This window comes from Macrosteles quadrilineatus, unplaced genomic scaffold (assembly GCF_028750875.1).
Source record: "Macrosteles quadrilineatus isolate MER2022 unplaced genomic scaffold, UCM_ALF_1.0 Scaffold_1__1_contigs__length_201487025, whole genome shotgun sequence".
In the NCBI taxonomy this organism is placed as follows: Eukaryota; Metazoa; Arthropoda; class Insecta; order Hemiptera; family Cicadellidae; genus Macrosteles; species Macrosteles quadrilineatus.
This window is the reverse complement of record NW_026542594.1, coordinates 131,179,847-131,197,920: the sequence shown is the minus strand read 5'-3', so window position 1 is coordinate 131,197,920 and position 18,074 is coordinate 131,179,847. Positions and strand designations below refer to the sequence as shown.

At 36.1% G+C, this 18,074-nt stretch overlaps 1 protein-coding gene across 1 annotated transcript in view; it reads right to left on the bottom strand.

Moving 5' to 3' along the window:
- Nucleotides 1-18,074, bottom strand: part of LOC128985055 (nuclear pore complex protein Nup155) — a 210,283-nt gene that overhangs the window by 125,226 nt on the left and 66,983 nt on the right. Inside the window, exons 8-9 of the mRNA XM_054404431.1 lie at nucleotides 13,371-13,612; nucleotides 9,180-9,427 (exon numbers count right to left, since the gene is read on the bottom strand). Coding sequence (XP_054260406.1) covers nucleotides 9,180-9,427; nucleotides 13,371-13,612 — 490 coding nt within the window. The remainder of the gene's footprint in view (nucleotides 1-9,179; nucleotides 9,428-13,370; nucleotides 13,613-18,074) is intronic.

Here is an 18,074-nt window from a genome sequence, read left to right as displayed (position 1 = left end):
ACACACTCTACACCCACTTTTGGATCATTGACTAGACTACTACTGATTTATGACAGATGGCTGGTAAAATACAAAAATAGTAATAATAGGCAAGAACATTTAAAATCTTTTAATAAAAAACATCAGTACATATAAGAAAACAAATATTATTTACGACCGACCACCTTATTAAAAATAACTATTTTGCATAGGAAACGATATGCTGATATGGGTCTGCGGAATTGGCTAACTAGCTGGAACTCGCTAACCCCATGTTAAAAGCCCTATCTTCAAATTTGGTCGATGAGAGGAACTCGCTAACTTGTTCGGTTTCGGAATTGGCTAACTCCGGAACTTCCTCGTACGGAATTCCGTCCTCGTACGGAAGTCGCTAACTCGGTCCCTCGGCGGAACTCGCTAACTCCCAATCAGAAGCCTCGCGGGCCGTCCAATGGGAGCCAAGCACGAATATTTTTGGCCAGTGTTACCGAAAGTGTAGTACCTATATAGTATCGGTACCATAATGTCGTATCCTACGATTAATTAGGAGTAAGAGCAACGTAGTTGATCAAATAAATATATTGAGAAGTATGTTTAACATTATTCTCATGATTATTAGGGTGGAAAATGCATTATAGTCTTACCATAGACTAACCAACACAAGTAAACTTTATATCCCATTGTAAACTTTCAAGTCTAGTTCATATCCGGTGACACTGATCGCTAGTGTCGACAAAATTGTGTTTCTATTATTTCTATAGTTAATTTCATAATTTGCTCTTTACTGTTTGGTTATATAACTAGGGGACGTGTTATTAGTTGTTATTAGAACGTTTTATTTGGTTAAACGAGGTTTTAAATTACTGGAAACAAGAAACAATTGTAAACAAAACACGACCTCTAAAGACAGTGCACCGGACAGAACTAACAATAAAACTGTTTTCAGCTGATCCATAAGGATTAGAAATATACTAATATAAGGGAGTATGTTGTATATTTGGGCTTCTTACTTAAATAGTAGCTTAATGGTATGCAAAAAGATAAAAATGTACATTTAATTTGGATCTTTTACATGTTATGAAATATCTATTTTCGTAGTTCGCCATTTGTTTCTTTTATTCGAATAAATACCATTTTTTGAACTTCTGCAAATAAATTATTGAGTTTGTATTTTATATACTAGGCTTGTAACCTTGAATCATAAAATTGAATCATAAATCATGATAAAATTTACACGTTAAACGTCAGTCCAGAAATACATTGTAGTGGTAATGTATTTTTAAATATAGCTATTGAATTTAAATACATATTTATCAATACAATATTATAAAGTTGTAGGCCTAATTTATTCATAGATTGTATTAAAAATTAGTCTATGCATAAATACAACTTGTAAATTTCTTTTATCGTAGGCTAATTAATTTTGTTTAATTTATATTAATTTTACGTCTTTCAGTAGGCCTACTTTTTAAAAGTCTGGAGATTTTCTCCAGGCTGGTTCTAAATCGACCCAGGTGTTCTTGTTTGTTACAATTCTTATGAATGGTGGCCATACCTAAAATTACTTGATCTTATAAAAAAACAAAGCTATTGTCTATTGAGTAGCTCAGTACCTGGGAACGGTGAACCGAGCAATGGTTTGGTATAGTTTATTTCGATTGTGAAACCAATGTAAACGAAACCCAACTAAGAAAATCCGTCAATTCGTTGATTAAGAATCGTGAATTAAAATTACCCTGTCACGTTTTATTATATGAGTATTATATTATCTTCTCCTATTATTTACTAGTGGTGCTTAGGTGTACAATCTAAAAACTGTTTTAAAACATGTAACATTATTACTAAAAAATTCAACACATTTTAGAATTAGGCAACTATTTACTAGTAGGCCTACAATGCTTTGGCTTAAACTATTAGGCCTAGATAAAAGCTTAGTCTAATGTCATATTTTTACACGTAAGTTGGACGATTCAACGACGAACATTCAATTTTAAATCTATGAATTAGTTATGAAAGTTACGACGGTTGATGACTGATGGTTGATGTTTGATGACATTACGATTAAATTTGTTTTCCATGTTTGAAAACTAGTGTGTATTTTTAGCTTAATTTCGTAGAGGTTTAATTATTTAGTACCTTTTCAATATTTTTCAACGCTATTATTTTCTTTTATACTTATGGCATTTATATTTAAGATCGAAATCATAAACATTTAACTGGCCATTGTAGAGTTAAATAAAAAACACTTTTCATGATTTTTTAATAATTGTCTTTGAATTACTTTGGGCTAGTTATCTGTTAAAAGTGAAATTGATAACAAAAACAATTACATTTACTGTATCTTCATTGACACTGATATTTTGAAATACGGTAATGTACGATTATTTTGTCGTGCAAGGTTGGCAACGCTCCATGCAGTGGGCGCGGCCGGGTTAGCAACTTCCAGAGTTAGCGAATTCCGCCGCGAGACAAAATCGAGTTAGCGGGTTCCGGAGTTAGCCAATTCCTGACTGAGACGTTTAGCCAGTTCCAGAGTTAGCCAGTTCCGACACACGACCGAGTTAGCGAGCTCCTGAGTTAGCCAATTCCTACGTCTCGCTGATATCAGTTAGGTGAATTAAGTATTAAAGTGAGGATATAGTTCAACTTTGATTAATACAAAATTGTTTAGTCTGAAACATCAGTCATACTAGTCAAGTATTAAATTACAATTGTAGAACTTTGAAAAAACTAAATTTATCAGTATAAAATTTTTAGTCTTAGTAAACGAAAGTGAAAATTCTAGTAAGACTCTTACTAGTTAAGTACGTAACAACATTTCAGTCTTGTGTTATTTTAGAATGATTTTGGAGTGATTTGTTTTGGCTATGTTTACAGTACCGTAGTAAAACATGTCTCACACTGCTTACACTAAACAAAACTTCTCATCATTTTCGATGTAAAAAAAATTATAAAACAATTAAAGCAATATTTACGGGATCACATCATTTGTCCGAGTTTTCAACTGACCGAGTTTGTTAAAAATTACAAAATATTTGAAAAATCAGTTGTCCGAGTTTTCATTTGTCCGAGTTTATAAAATTATTTTTAAAAATATCGAAATATCAAGTGTCCGAGTTTTCATCTGTCCGAGTATGGTTTGAATAATAATAATATTTGGTTAAATCAACTGTCCAAGTTTTCATTTGTACGAGTTTTTAAATTATTAAAAAAATATCGAAATATCAACTGTCCGAGTAGGGTCAACATCAAATGTGACACTGCGCGCCGAGACTAGCGTGTCTAAGGCGCCTGGTCAGAAGCCGATGTAAACCTCTTCTGCGAAGGAGTCGGGCATTGTGCGAGCCGCGAGAGCCCCTCACGTCGACTTAAGAAAAATTATATTATTTTTATTATAAGACTAATTTTACAATTTTTAATTATAAAACTAAACTGTCATCACCTAACACAACCAATCAAATTTGCTGATAATATAAAATACCCCTGCCGCAGCAAACCTGCAGACGAAGCGAATTTCAACTTGTCTGATTGCATATTTCCTAAAATATTTCCATAAATAAGCGAGTGCTTAGGTTTGCTGCTACGGGGAAGGTAAACGCTTTAAATAATTTTATAAACTCGGACAAATGAAAACTTGGACAGTTGATTTATCTAATTATTATTAGTTATTTATCAAAACTCGGACAAATGAAAACTCGGACAACTGATTTTTCAAATATTTTGTAATTTTTAACAAACTTGGACAGTTGAAAACTCGGACAAATGAACCTCACCCATATTTACATGTAAAGAATTAATTGAGCGAAGCTCTTTGAGATCGGACCTTATGCAAACTATGTAATCAATTAACTCAATAACGGCTGAACGTACTGAACCCATACTTTCCAGGGTTATTTTAACAAACATTTTTCAAGTTTGGAAACAAACAAATTTAAATTTGATAATGTCTGTACACTTTAAGACCAACATAAAATTTTTGATTTTTAACATTAGCCTTATGGGTTGCTATGATGGTTACAAGAAAACAACGTAGGTGTAAACAAAGAATCGTAGTGTATGAGACTTGACATTCTGTACCCACGGGCACCTCCAAATGCGCATGCTAGCAAATTACAAAAGACAGTTCAAAAGAAAAGTGCAGTCCGTCCGATGAATACCATTAAGCATTGATTTATAATACTGTACACTGATTCGCATTACTAATTTCTATTAGTTTTGTAGTAAATATTGCTTTATAAACATCAAAAGAAAGTCTTCATTATTGAAAATAATAGAAACTGCATTTCCGAAACGGGTATTCAGTATTTTCAAATACTAATTGATAACAGTAGCCTATCATGCTATATAAATACAGTGATTTGCAAGGCCTGAACAGAAGTCCAGAAGTAAATAAATACCTATGCTTTTATACAAGTACACTTTCAACTAAGGTGTGTAAATAATTTGCTACGCTTGTGCAGTTACGATTACGATACGTAGGCTTAAATAGCCTAGACTGCTAGGCCTGTACAGAAGTTCAGTTACAACTATTTAAGTAAATATTTAACTAAGCTTTTATAGAACTCAACTTTTAGCTTAAATGTGTAAATAATTTTCTGTAAAGAGATACAGTTACGATTGCTAAAAGTAGGCCATTAATTAATTAGCCTACATAGACTGCTTGGAGTACAGTTATATTTAAGCGTGATATGATAATCGATATTCCTCCTTTTCCCCGTAATAAGAATAATTTTCAGCCAACAGATTAAGCATGTTGGCATTGTGATGTCAGTTTGGAAATTTACTACAATCCAACAGGTTTTTCATAAACACAGTGCAGGCTCAACAACGCAGATTAAATGCCATAGCCTAATACAGAAACGTCTTTTATAATTGTATTTTAATACCGTTACTTTTGTTGTTTATTCTGCATGTATTTTATTTACTCTTGCAGTAAATTATCATGTGCAATAAATTTATTATTGTTTAAATCATTAATGCTCTCTCTATACAGTAACGTCGTTCAAATCTAATCTGTTTAATGAGTAGGCCTATTCTGGCAACAGCCAGGGCGGGGCTAGCGCAAACGTCACCAATAGGCCTCTCGCCCACTATACGGTTTCGGTCGTACGACAGTGTCGTATGATATTCTTATCGCATGTGTGGTCCTCGCCCACTATACGACACTTTATCGGATAAATGACCAGTTGCTCGGTAGCCGTGGAGGAGTGAGTGTGTTGCACAATATCTTAACAGTGGTTTTTGTATCAAACAATGAATCCTATATTTGTTGTTGCTATGTGGCTGCTATGGCGCAGAATTAAGCGTCGTAGGATTAAGCGGAAGTATTGGATTCACCCTATTAATGAAAGTAGGGAACACAGGATCATTTCAAACTCTTTTTGATGAACTTCGGCGTGATGATAACAAGTTTTTCAAATACTTCAGAATGTCTGCTGCGTCCTTTGATGAATTACACCAGAAAATAAAAGCTTCAATTGCTTACCGAAATACTAAACTGAGGAACTGCATCACTTCTAAAGAAAGGCTAGCTATTACGTTGAGGTTAGTGAGATTATATTGTATATTTGATACGTTTTGTTGGAAGTGGTCAATGTGGGGCTACATCATTAAAAAAATTATTATTTTTTATCTGTAGATTATTTCTTAAGTTAATGTAGGTTAATGTTAAGTTAATGTTCCTATTTAAAGACATTTTAAAATTATACAAGTCCGTGCCATTTAACAAGTTTTTAACTTTACCAATGTTTGTTATATAACTTTCATAGGTTTTGGGATAGTCTTGGTCAAAGGTTTGTACGTTCAAACAGGTTTTGTATTGTTTTTAAATATTAATACTATTTGTCACTATCACTCAGAAGTAAAAACGAACGCATGCGAAGTGAACAGCGAGAAGGCTCAGCGCGAACTAGGACTAGGAGGACTTGGGGAGAACACACGAAATCTGACAAAAAATCGTATAGTGGGCGAGCACCCATTTGATCATACACGCCACTGCGAGTTGGACAGTCGTACGACAGTCGTGGATCACAGTGGCAGTGGATGACTGCTTCACGACAGTTTGTCGTAGTTGTGAGATTATCGTACAGTGGGCGAGCTCTCATAAGATCCAATGGTTCACTGTTAAAATGTTGTCGTTCCGACACAGTGTCGTACGACCGAAATCGTATAGTGGGCGAGGGGCCATAGCATCGCGGCAATTCCGCTATCTTTCTCAGGTAACAGCAGCTCGTGAAATTAGCCACGCCTTTTACCTCCTTTGGTGGCAACTGAATGTGTAGTATACATAGTCAATAAGTCAATGATATGATGATCTATTGATTTCCTGTTCACTGACCAAAGTCCACTAATTGCATATTTTTTTAGTTTGAAAAAAAGGTAAACATAAATGTGAGCTAAACAAACTAACTTACTTAAATAAACTGCAATGTTTTAAACTTATTAGATTGGGAACAAATGTTTATCTTTATGATATTTCAAACATGTGGTTTTAAATATAAAAGTAAAAATCCATTACTTAATAGAATCAGATGACTGGATTCATTTTTCCTTCAACTCCTCCAACCAAGCACGATAGATAATTCAATCGGATTGTTGTGTGAATGTGTTCAATTTGAATTTGAATCATGTTATTGCTATTTACGTTACAAGTGTAGTAAGAGTTTTTTTACATCACGCAGGTGAATGTTGTGCAACGAGCGGAAGCGAATTGCATTTTTCACCTAAGTGATGTATGATATTCTTATCGCATGTGTGGTCCTCGCCCACTATACGACACTTTATCGGATAAATGACCAGTTGCTCGGTAGCCGTGGAGGAGTGAGTGTGTTGCGCAATATCTTAACAGTGGTTTTTGTATCAAACAATGAATCCTATATTTGTTGTTGCTTTGTGGCTGCTATGGCGCAGAATTAAGCGTCGTAGGATTAAGCGGAAGTATTGGATTCACCCTATTAATGAAAGTAGGGAACACAGGATCATTTCAAACTCTTTTTGATGAACTTCGGCGTGATGATAACAAGTTTTTCAAATACTTCAGAATGTCTGCTGCGTCCTTTGATGAATTACACCAGAAAATAAAAGCTTCAATTGCTTACCGAAATACTAAACTGAGGAACTGCATCACTTCTAAAGAAAGGCTAGCTATTACGTTGAGGTTAGTGAGATTATATTGTATATTTGATACGTTTTGTTGGAAGTGGTCAATGTGGGGCTACATCATTAAAAAAATTATTATTTTTTATCTGTAGATTATTTCTTAATGTAGGTTAATGTTAAGTTAATGTTCCTATTTAAAAAATTTTTAAAATTATACAAGTCCGTGCCATTTAACAAGTTTTTAACTTTACCAATGTTTGTTATATAACTTTCATAGGTTTTGGGATAGTCTTGGTCAAAGGTGATGTACATTAAGTGATGTAGGCACGCTATTGCGTAACGTGTAACGTAAAAGATTTTACCTAACCCGACAATATACAGGGGGTCACGTACAGTATTTTTCATTATCCATTTCACGCATCTTCTAACAGTAATATTCTTTAAAAAAAAGCTAGGTTAGGAAAATAATTTAAAGCATAACAATAACATTCAAGCGCACGTCTGATTTCTAGCGTTGGCTCCATAGAGGTATATTTTATTAAGTTGAGCCCTCAATGTTATTTGAATGGGTTTCATTACTTCACCGAGTGAGTTTTTGAAACTTTACTTCACCGGGTGAAGTAAAGAAGTTTGTTTACATCACGCTTGGGATAGGGAAGTTTAACATGGCGGGTTGGGTAAACAAATTAAAGTTATGGGATGCGTTTACTTTGCTTGTTCTTGTACGTGCGTATCCTATTAGCTGGATCTATTTTTAGTGCATCTTTTTTGTTCTTGTGAGTATTTTTTAAACGTAGGCCTAATATTTATTTAGTAACATAACATAATGACAAGTAAATAAAACTCAAAGTAACTGAAGTTTATTGTGAATTTGAAATTTCTTAAATAATTGTTTTCAGATGACTGCCAAGGCCTTAACAAACACCTCTTCATTTCAAAAGGTTGTCTTATGATACTTCGGAGTAATCTTTGGACTTCTGCAGGCCTTTGTAATGGTAGCATTGGTACTGTAGCAGACACTTTATATACAAATTTACCGAAACATAAGATTACCTAGAAGATTTCCCAATTGGCATTATATTACAATTTGAAAAATATATTTGACCTACATTGTACAACGGGTTGTTGCCTTACCCCCAGTAACTGCTTCCTTTAAACTGAATTGTGTTTAATGTTCTCGATGGCAATTTCCACTAAATCATGCCTATGCGATTTGTACATCGCAGCCAAGAATGTACTGTAGATGTACTGTGGTGGACCTAGGAAAGTCAGATATTTCTCACGGCTTGACTTCTCACGGCTTGACTTATGAAGCATTAAGAGTTAAACCATCGAGGGCTTGCTGATCGAGCATATTCTATAGAGAGTCGAAAGCATAAATAAGAGAGCAGCCAATGGCAAGCCAAGGAGAAAAGAGATTAAAAGACTCAAGAAAATTGAATATAACGATAGGCTTGAATAATGAGGTTTGTATTGATCAATAAAATTCACGCTTGTTTTTATGTTGTAATCCATATTTGGAAACAACAAATTGTATTTTTAAAGAAGGTTATTGATTATATCGATACTTGCTAACTCCGCTCAATTCGCGGACCTGAGGCCGCTACCTAGTTAAATAAGAACGCCTTCACAAAGGAAACACAACAACAACGTGCTCGTGTATTGTGGGTATTGCATTGACTTTCTGCAGGCGTTTTTCAACGTTTTTTTTTATCTCAATCAAAATCAAATCTTGTCTCGTAGAATAAGATTTTAAATTTCCCAAAAATTTCGAGACTCTTCTATCCCTACCACGATTGCTAGGTACTGACATATGTTGCCACAACAGAAGATGATCACAATGTTCTGAAATTGTTGATGTTAACAGTTTGGATTCAGTAATTTTGTATTCAAAACTTCATCATGCCCATCTCTACTTCTCTCAATAAAAAACTATCAATTAATGCCCCTTTGCACGCCCTCAGCCATGGATTAGAGTGGCCTGGTGGACAACCCAGTTCTGATTGTTTTTATATAGCATGTATAAACAATATTTCTGTTGCTATTAACGTACTGTAGGTTGTATACCTGTGAATAATGAATATATTTTAGCATAGACTTACGTTGGGCGTAAGGACGACAAACTTCTTTGCAGGTTCATAGTGCTGTCTGACAATGAGAGGGGGAAGAGATTGAACGCTATCAGGTGAGGTAGAGGGAGAAGACATCTCTTGAAGAGCCCAGGCAACACCATCCAGCCGAGCTACACTCTGTGTCTCACTCAACGTGCGCTGCAGAGGGAATATGTCCCCACTCAGACACCAAACCTTGTCTTGGTTGCCACCAGGAGAAGTCACCAGTATCAGGTTACCTGGACAATTAACACACAGGGCTATGTAATAAACGGGGCTGGCTAACATCCCTCTTTTCCTTGTGACATCTTCGCGAGGACACAAATGGGATTCTCGCTTCCCTACCTTTGTACAATTATAATTTTATGTTAAACGTGCATTGTTTTTTCTACATTAATTGCAGGATAAAAATCTTAATAGTATTTAGTTTAAGTAAAGTGAACTGTTTTTATGAAAAAAAAAACCTAGCCACCATACCCGTGCTTCGCAACGGGAAGAGAACGCTTTAGAGAATAAGAATTATTCTATAGACCTGCTGTATGTCGATAAACTTTTAGTAACCCACTAAAAGTATTAACTTAAAATATTAACTGGCTACTTTTGTTTCCCAGACATTATTTTTGGGGAAATAAACCATACAAATACAATAGGTTTTTATAAACATTTTGGAAAAAATAAAGTCAATAAGGTAATCAGGGCCGTCCCTGGGGTTAGCGGCGCCCGGGACAAATGTGGTCGTGGTGCCCCCCCCCCCCCCCCCATTTTAATACTATGTTAATACGTTTTAATACTATGTTAATACGGGATGGACAGGATTGAATTTTTAGTTCGGGGTGGGATTTTTTCCTGTGCATAAACGACAGTCTTGAGTATTGCAGTTACCAAAAAAGACAAACAAAATTAATTTTTAGGCCTATAGAAACTTGTGACTCGCGGTCGAAATGTCTCGCGGTCACAGCGTGATCGTCGGTATGACTCGCGGTCACGGCGTTATCGTTGGTATGACTCGCGGTCACGGCGGAATCGTCGGTATGACTCGCGGTCACGGCGGAATCGTCGGATTGACTAGCGGTCACGGCGTTATCGTCGGTATGACTCTCGGTCTCGGCGGAATCGTCGGTATGACTCGCGGTCACGGTGGAATCGTCGATATGACTAGCGGTCACGGCGCGATTGTCTGTATGACTCCGCGGTCACGATGCGATCGTCGGTATGACTCCGCGATCACGGCGCGATCGTCCAAATGACTTGCGGTCACGGTGGAATCGTCGATATGACTAGCGGTCACGGCGTTATCGTCGGTATGACTCTCGGTCTCGGCGGAATCGTCGGTATGACTCGCGGTCACGGTGGAATCGTCGATATGACTAGCGGTCACGGCGCGATTGTCTGTATGACTCCGCGGTCACGATGCGATCGTCGGTATGACTCCGCGATCACGGCGCGATCGTCCAAATGACTTGCGGTCACGGTGCGATCGTCGAAATGACTTCGCCTCCTGCGTTAGTGGAATTACCGTGAACATCACTCGCGATAGCGGCGTCATCGTTACTCGCGAAGCGGCAAAATCGCCGATGATCGGATCAAATCTCGTCCCAAAATAATCCCGAATAAAATGTAATCAATAATCATGTCCTGATAATCGGGATTTTTCCCAAAAATTTCCCGAAATTTCGGGTTAATACCAATAGCCGTTGCACGGCGCCCCCTCAGCCGCGGCGCCCGGGGAAACTTGCCCCGGTTGCCCCCCCCTTCGGACGGCTCTGAAGGTAATGAATTGTGCACTTAAAAAATAAAACTCCTTATTCACACACTATCAAAAATCTATATATTAATCCATATATTAAAATGTTGTGTAAAACTCGTCAAAAAATAAATCCTCACTCCAATTTTTGTTATCGATTGGCCAGTCTTGAGTTGCCATCATTCGTGCAGACAGTTCCAGAGATGAGCTAAACTGTGCCAGGAGCCTTTGCACATATTTTCAACTGAACTAATATTGTTCAAACAAAAACAAACTGCTAGCATCCCTTTTAAATAGACAAATAGGCTAGGCTCAATTAAATACTTTTCATTGTTACAATATATTAAGTTTAGGCCTAGTTAATTGATTCCCCCTGAGTGGAGTGGAGTGAGTTAAAGTTGCATGCTGTGTCCGATTTCGGCTGCCAGTATTTTGAATATTTTAGTGGGTTTATTCCAATTACAATACCAGGCAACAAAACCATATACACCTGAATTGTCACCGAACATCATTGGTAATAGCTGGACCACATCATACTGCAAGTAAGATATTTAATAAATTGCCAGAAGAAATAAGAAGCTGCCACAACAAAAATGTGTTCAAGAAAAAACTCAAAAATTATTTAATAGAAAAGGCCTACTACAAGTTGGAAGAATTTTGGGAGGATTAAGAGAAGATAGGCCCTACCTAAAAATTAAAAAACTTTGACGACCACGGCTGGAAAGCTACTAGTGGGATCAACACAAGTATACAAGTAAGTAAGTATTCTATTGGTAGGCTAATACCTGCTTGGAATTATTTAATTGTTAACCACTTTTTGACCTCATTATAGGTAGTTTATTGGGTCATTTCTGTTTGATAATTCTTTACTTCAAAGTATGGTATTTCTTTCTGTTTTTTTTTTATATTAGGCTACCTTTGTACATGTTTATGTTACTTAAAATGATAGGCCTACCTTCTCATTGTTATGCCATATTCCACTGAAGAATAACTAACTTTATTTAATGTCAGTATAGGTCTACATGTTTTCATTTTAAAATAAATTAGGCTATTTGAATTTTTACAAACAACGATGCAAAGATATTCTTTATTCTCAACATACATTATGCACAAAAGCTCGTCTAACTCAGCTCGAATCTCAAGTCGATGCGCCAAGTTGTACCGAGTTTGAGTCAACCATAGTCCATAACTAGACTTTTTAATTCAGGCCCCATATCTGAAGACATTGACGATGATCAAGTAATCCAATTGCATAAATGAAATCAATGATTTATTTTTGAAAATTCACTGTGTATGTACTGTATGTGTTCCAGTCAATAAACCCAATTTAGAACAATCCCAAACAAGTAACACCATTTCTGTAATAGCCACTTCTGGTCTTCGCCTCACTCGACTTGATCTTGGTACATTTGCTGGTCAACCCGAAAAATGGATTAAATTTCATAACTTATTTGAAAACTCCGTACATAAGGATTCTAACATTACCGATAGTAGAAAAATTCACCTATCTATTGTCATGTCTCAGTGGTGAACCTCTAAATCTAATCAAGGGGTTACCAGTAACCACAGCCAACTATCACATTGCTTGGGAGCAACTCCATCAACGTTACAATAATTCAAGGTTGCTTATTACCCTACATTTCAACAACATTTTAGATCTTCCCTCAATGCATGGTTGTTCTGTTAAGCAACTCCGAACATTTGTGTCAACAATGCCCTTTGTGCCTTAAATCATGACATCTGTGCTGAAAGTCTGATATTAACGATTCATCTTTTACGTAAATTTGATTATGACTTTAGGAAGAAATTTGAGCATAGCCGAATAGACTTTCAAACACCACCTACAATTAAACAACTTCTCGATTTTATTGAAAAGGACTGCACTGAGTTAGAGGCAGCAAACTTAGCCCACACAACTGCCAAAAGTTTCTCTGGTTACTCACAATTCAATCCTAGGCCAAATCAATCCCATAACTCACAGTCGACAACTTCACAGGCTAAACCTGTTCTTTTTTCCACAAATATGGATCAGCAGACTTGTGTATATTGCAATAAAAGTGGTCATACAATTTACAAGTGTGTAAATTGTATGTTACTCACCTAACCGTTGCCCTAAGAGCGGTAAAATGCGGTTTAAAAGGTCCGAATATACTCATTAAGATCGAGTCCGGGCTCGAATACTTAAAGTTCAACAATTCGAACTTTGGAATATTCGCACACCCTACTGATTTTGTAACGATTGGAAGGTTATTTTCACAGTATGATAAAAATAGTTGTTCATTAAACGGAGTGAAAGTGTCTTTTTGGTAGTTGATCGTATTTCTAAGTGCAATTTCGAGCCAAAAAGAGAAACTTTCGCTCCTAGTGATGAAAACTGCTATTTTGTACAATATTAAAAAATAAAAAGTTGATTCCTGTTGCTTGGGCAAAGGGGTTACCTTGGGAGTATAGGGCGATGTGCACAGTGCTTGGCCTGTTAGTGGGTGCATTAGCAGCAAACCCCGGAGGTAATCTGACGTGCAGTAAGTGTAGAGTGGTGGGACGTTGGCTTGCAGGTCCTGTAGAGAAGTAGAGTCTAGACCCTGCAGAGGTTACTGCCACCAAACCCACATGTAGTGACTCCTGTACTGTCACAGCACTGATGCTCACCAACTGACTGAAGTTGGAACCGTCCAGGGTCCTAAACAACCACACATATGTCAATACTAGTAGAGAAGTGTAGCCTAGACCCTACAGAGGTTACTGTCACCAAACCCACATGTAGTGACTCCTGTACTGTCACAGCACTGATTCTCACCAACTGGATGAATAAAATGTTTGCGGCAGTGAGCAGGAACCTACTGACAGTTTCAAAGTGAATTTTTAAGTACGCAACAACTGGAAAACCCACAACTTTGCTATATACTCGAAATTATAGATACGCATAGGACATCGCAACACATTGGTAAGACCAAGCCATCTTCTCAACCATAGGAGCTTCACTCAGAACTTTTATCCACTATTTCTAAATTAATACAGTTCCCAAAATTTTTTTAATAATCCAAGGCTCTATAAATTCTAACAAACTTAAACTTTGAAAAATCCAAAGTGCTTTTTATTATATCTGAACAGTGACGTAGCCAGGGGGGGGTTCCTGGGAGTCCTGACCCCCCCTTCCGGTCTTAAATATAATATTATTTTTGTTACATTAAATGTAAAATTATATAATAACACCGTATTGACGTTGGGGTTGATTATTTTCAATGCTAAGAGAGCTAAAAAATACCGTTTTAGGGCCTGTATTTTTATCATTTTCCCGGACCCCCCTTTTTACGATGACCCCCGGTCGGTTGACCGCCCCTATTTTGAAATCCTGGCTACGTCACTGATCTGAACTTATTCATCATTAACTTCTATTCAAAAGTTAAGTATGTAACTGTGATTCGCCATCTTGATTCAATCAAGAAGCCAAGCTCAGAAAGCAAAGGACCTCGACCAATCAGAGGGCAGCTTAGGAAAACTTCATCAAGCTCAGCCATCAATCACACATCATGTACATACATCATCAGACTATACACGAATCATTGCTACAGAACAAATCTACACATAGTTTACACCTAAACAAACAAAAAACTACAAAAATCACATGCAACACTCATATATACCTATATACAAACACATAAACAACTCTTCCCCCACCCAAACCACCAAAGTGACAATTTAGACAGCCTACCACACTCCAATCTCTAAGCTAGGCCTAGGCACCCACTGTCTCCATTCTCTGAATTTTATTAAGTCTATTTTTATCTGTTTGTGTATCAATTTTATCATGTACCAATTTTATTTATATAGATAATATTTTGTATATCATCTTGCTCTTATCTTGTAGCCTACATCATCCTGCTTCATATCTTGTAAACCGATACCTTCTCATCTGTCCACCAAATCACACATCAAATCAAATCTCCAAAAAAAAATCTGATCTGTGATCGGGGGAAGTGTTCTTGTAAATTATTGTTAGGCTATAAACAAAGTATTGACAATTTGTTCGATGCAATTACCTGCAACTAAGAAGAAAAAAAGAAAAAGAAAAAACTTATATAAAAACAATTTTATTTTATTTTGAAAACTGAGTTTATTAATAAACTTTGCATATTAGACACAGTAAAAAAAACTTAAATTTATGATATAAATAATATGTAACTTAGATTAATAACGTTGTCCATATAAATGATTTTGAATGATTTTACATGATTCTTTTAAAACTTTTAACACTATTTCATTTTTTAATTTTGATGGAAGATTATTTTTTTTAATTCTTCAAAAAATTTTGTAATAGTACCTCTTGCACCAATCATTATGCCAATTACTGATATAGAATTTAAATTATATTTGTTTCTTAAATAAGTTTCACATTTACTATAAATTTTCCTCTTTTCTTCATCTACTTCTAGGGGTTGATTTGTTGATGTTTCGAACCTTATAGTTGGATCAATTACAATTCCACTTTTAGATTTTGTATCATATATTAAAATGTCTAATCTTCTGTTCGATCCACCATCTTCAATGCAATGTATTTCTTCCACTACTTGTCAGCCTTTTGTTCGTAGTTCTTCTGCGATAATTGCTCTTACAGCATGGTGTCTTGCATTACGCAGTAAGGCACCAAAGGGACAAGAGCCAAGGACATGCGGAAGGGTTTCAGGCTCCTTGCAATGTCTGCAAAGGGTTCCATGCTGGCTTCGCCCTGGTACGCTGCGTACTGGTACAACACCAGATATCATTTTTAATGAAGTGATCCATTCTCCTGTAGTAAGGCCATTTTTTAAATATATCCATGTGTTGCTACTAGGCACTTCTTTGAATAATTCTATTCCTCTACCTTTACATGGTAATTTAGACCAAAGTTAAAATTCTTTCAACTGTAATTTTGATCTCAAATTTAAACCAATTCTTTTATTCTCTTTAAATTCAAAATTCTTTGTAAAAATATCATCAATTTCTATTTGAAGTTTTTGAAGTGACATGGTAACTCTTTGGGGGATGTTTATTAGCTCGTTTACATGGCTATTTTGTATATTTTTTAGAATTGCACACATGTTTATAACTTATGCTGTATAGAACTTTCCCATTTTGCTCAAATTATTCCCAGACCTTTGAATCTTTTAGGGGAATATAAGAAAGAATTGGGTGTGTCACTTGGTAGAGTGAGAATTTATTTTACTGCACTTCTAATAATTTTATCTATGTCCTCAAGAAATGTAATACTTATTAATTTGTTTGGTGTTACTTGCAAAACATATGTTAGTCTAGGCCATAGGTACTGATTTATGATGTTCAATTTCTGATTTGGACCTAAAACATTAGTTGCAACTAATCTTTCTAGATCTTTTTGAAAGTTTTAAATACTGTGTTGTTATTCATATGTGTTTGAAAACATATGGTGTTAGAATATTATTTGTTTAGTTTTTGTTGGTAAACATTCTGAATCTGGTTTATTGTAAAAAGCTACCTAATAAAGTATTTGTCTTATTAAAACTATATTTTAATTTAACTTGCGATAACACTACATGGTGGCAGCGGGCTTTTTATTGTTTTAGCAATATACAGTACATGAAGATGAAAAGTTTTAGTGTTCCTACCCCAGAACATTTTGATTTTAAAGGAGAAAACTGGTCTAAATGGAAAACCCGTTTCTTGCGCTTTCATGCGGTATCTGGGCTCACCAATGAAGACGAACCATATCAGGTAAACACCTTACTATATATGATGGGCGAAAAGGCCGAAAGCATATTTGAATCATTTAATTTGACATCTGAGGAATGTTAAAGTTTCAAAACTGTTTTAAAAAATTTTATACATATTTCGCTCCTTCTAAAAATGTAATCTTTGAGAGGTACATGTTTCATACTAGGGTTCAACATGAGGAAGAGCGTGTTGAAAGTTTGATTCATGATCTTCATGAGATGGCTTCTAGATGCGATTTTCCTGCTTCTTATAAAGATGAGGCTATACGAACTATTGTATTGAGGCTATCAACTTGTTGTAGCGATTAGAGACAAAAGTTTATCTGAAAAACTACAAATGAATGCAGATCTAACCCTTAATTCTGCTGTCTCAAATGTTAAGCAAGCCGAATCGGTTAAAATGCAACAATCATTGATGAGGTCCGGGTCTTCTGAACATGCACTAACTGCAGATAAAGTCACTTCAAGGACTTGGGGCACTAAATTTGCTCAGAAACCTCCAGTTGATTCCAAAGCGTCCATTACCAATTACTATAATCAATGCCAGTGGTGTGGTAACGCTCAACATGAACGACCAAAATGTCCTGCCCGGAATATTTTCTGTCGAAACTGTAACAGGAAGGGCCATTTTGCTAAATGTTGCCAGTTCAAAAATGTCAAGGAAATAAATTCAAACCCTCTTCAAGATGAAGTTATTAAGAGTGACAAATTTGTGGGGTCTGTTAATCCTCAAAAGAATCCTAAAGCAAAATGGTCTGCTGAAGTTAAACTAAATGGAGTATGCATTCAAGCTAAGATAGACACTGGAGCTGACGTTTGTGTCTTGCCCCAATCACTTTATAAGTTGAAATTATTTATGTACCCACTAAATTCAAGTAACAAAGCTTTAATTGGGCCTGACGGATCTGTCCTTAATATCTTAGGCGTATTCGAGGGTACAATCCAGTACAAGAATCAATATTGTAAGTCTCAGTTTTATGTAATATCTGGTGCTGATAGAACCCTTTTGAGCAATGAAGTTAGTGAAAAATTGGGTCTAGTTAAAAGGATGTTTCGAGTCAACTCAACTGGCTCATTTGATCCTTTTACATCATACCCTAAACTTTTCAGTGGTCTTGGTGATACACAAGCTCATTATAATATAAAATTAAAGCCAAACGTTGAACCATACTCTCTCAAAGTTCCAAGGCGTGTTCCCCTACCCTATAAAGATGCTGTAAAAACAGAACTAGATGCAATGTTGGATAAAGGTGTTATCGTGAGAGTAGACACTCCGACTGACTGGTGTTCACCTCTTGTCATTGTCCCTAAAAAGGACAATTCAATAAGACTTTGCGTAGATTTTACTAAACTTAATGAGAGTGTTAAACGAGAACTATATCCTGTGCCCTCTGTAGACTACACTCTGGGACAATT